The sequence below is a fragment of the Lacerta agilis genome, chromosome 2 (genome assembly GCF_009819535.1).
Source record: "Lacerta agilis isolate rLacAgi1 chromosome 2, rLacAgi1.pri, whole genome shotgun sequence".
Lineage (NCBI taxonomy): Eukaryota > Metazoa > Chordata > Lepidosauria > Squamata > Lacertidae > Lacerta > Lacerta agilis.
Genome location: NC_046313.1, coordinates 118,816,198 through 118,818,530, shown reverse-complemented (window position 1 = coordinate 118,818,530; position 2,333 = coordinate 118,816,198). Strand labels below are relative to the sequence as shown.

The following is a 2,333-nucleotide window of genomic DNA, read 5'->3' as shown; positions in this document are numbered from 1 at the left end:
AGAGCTTAAGTCAGAATGGAAACCTTACACAACATCAACAAACTCACGAAAGGGAGAAATCCTTTAAATGTATGGAGTGTGGAAAGAGTTTCAGTCGAAGTGAATCCCTCAGAACACATCAGCGAACTCACACAGGGGAGAAACCATTTAAATGTATGGAGTGTGGAAAGAGCTTCAGTCAAAGTGGTAACTATAGAAAACATCAACGAACTCACACAGGGGAAAAACCATTTGAATGCATAGAGTGTGGAAAGAGCTTCAGTCGAGGTGAAACCCTTAGAATACACCAGCGAACTCACACAGGGGAGAAACCATTTAAATGTATGGAGTGTGGGAAGAGCTTTAGTTCGAATGGAGAACTCAGAATACATCAGCGAACTCACACAGGGGAAAAACCCTTTAAATGTATGGAGTGTGGAAAGAGTTTCCGTGTCAGCGGGAAACTTCAACAACATCATCGAACTCACACAGGGGAGAAACCATTTAAATGTATAGAGTGTGGGAAAACCTTCAATCAAAGGGGAAACCTTAAACTGCACCAAAGAACTCACACGGGGGAGAAACCATTCAGATGTATGGAGTGTGGAAAGCGATTCAGTGAAAGTGGGAAACTTCGACTACACCACCGAACTCACACAGGGGAGAAACCCTTTAAATGTATGGAGTGTGGAAAGAGTTACATTAATAGTGGGGCACTTAGAAGCCACCAGCGAACTCACACAGGGGAAAAACCATTTAAATGTACAGAGTGTGGAAAGAGCTTCAGTCGAAGCGGAGAATATAGAGGACATCAACAAACTCACACAGGTGAAAAAGCATTTGAATGTATAGAGTGTGGAATGAGCTTCAGTCGAAGTGACACCCTTAAACTACATCAGCGAACTCATACAGGGGAGAAACCCTTTAAATGTGTGGAGTGTGGAAAGAGCTTCAGTGATAGTGGGACACTTCGACTACATAATCGAACTCACACAGGGGAGAAACCATTTAAATGTATGGAGTGTGCAAAGAGCTTCAGTCAAAATGAAACCCTTAGAAGGCACCAGCGAACTCACACAGGGGAGAAACCCTTTAAATGTATGGAGTGTGGAAAGAGCTTCAGTCAAAATGAAACCCTTAGAAGGCACCAGCAAACTCACACAGGGGAGAAACCCTTTAAATGTGTGGAGTGTGGAAAGAGCTTCAGTTATAGTGGGACACTTCGACTACATAATCGAATTCACACAGGGGAGAAACCATTTAAATGTATGGAGTGTGGAAAGAGCTTCAGTCAGAATGGAAACCTTACAAAACATCAACAAACTCACACAGGGGAGAAACAATTTAAATGTATGGAGTGTGGAAAGAGCTTCAGTCAGAATGGAAACCTTACAAAACATCAACAAACTCATACAGGGGAGAAACCCTTTAAATGTTTAGCTTGTGGAAAGAGTTACACTGAAAGTGGGGCACTTAGAAGACACCTACGAACTCACACAGGGGAAAAACCATTTGAATGTATGGAGTGTGGGAAGAGCTTCGGTCGAAGTGAAAGCTTTAGAATACATCAACGAACTCACACAGGGCAGAAACCCTTTAAGTGTATGGAGTGTGGAAAGAGCTTCAGTCAAAGTGGACACTATAGACAACATCAACAAACTCACAGAGGGGAGAAGCCATTTAAATGCATGGAGTGTGGGAAGAGCTTCACTGAAAGTGGGACACTTCAACGACATCATCAAACTCACACAGAGGAAAAACCATTTGAATGTATGGAGTGTGGGAAGAGCTTCGGTCGAAGTGATATCCTTAGAATACATCAACAAACTCACACAGGGCAGAAACCCTTTAAGTGTATGGAGTGTGGAAAGAGCTTCAGTCAGAGCGTTCACCTTAGAATTCATCAACGAACTCACACAGGGGAGAAGCCATTTAAATGTATTGAGTGTGGAAAGAGCTTCACTGAAGGTAGGAAACTTAGAAGACATCATCAAGATCACACAGGGAAAAAACCATTTGAATGTATGGAGTGTGGAAAGAGCTTCACTGAAAGTGGGGCACTTAGAAGACATCATCGAATTCACACAGGGGAAAAACCATTTGAATGTATGGTGTGTGGGAAGAGCTTCAGTCGAAGTGAAATCCTTAGAATACATCAACGAACTCACACGAGTGAAACCATTTAAATGTATCGAGTGTGGAAAGAGCTTCAGTAAGAATGGAAACCTTATAATCCATTTATGAACTCACATGGGTCAGAATCCCTTCAAATGTGAGGAATGCTGTGGATTTACCGCTAACTTCATGGCGTGAAGCTTCAATTCCTGTGGCAAACAGCGATCAATTCTCCCAAA

The 2,333-nt window shown here is 42.5% G+C and overlaps 2 protein-coding genes across 2 annotated transcripts in view; one reads left to right on the top strand and one right to left on the bottom strand.

Annotated features, from left to right (window-relative positions):
- Window positions 1–2,333, bottom strand: part of LOC117042197 (zinc finger protein 658B-like) — a 240,752-nt gene that overhangs the window by 91,114 nt on the left and 147,305 nt on the right. The window lies entirely within an intron of this gene.
- The window catches only part of LOC117042191 (zinc finger protein 850-like), a 32,029-nt gene continuing 29,725 nt past the window's right edge, over window positions 30–2,333 (top strand). Inside the window, exon 1 of the mRNA XM_033141710.1 lies at window positions 30–1,613. Within this exon, the coding sequence (XP_032997601.1) occupies window positions 72–1,613 (1,542 nt within the window). The 5' untranslated portion in view covers window positions 30–71. The remainder of the gene's footprint in view (window positions 1,614–2,333) is intronic.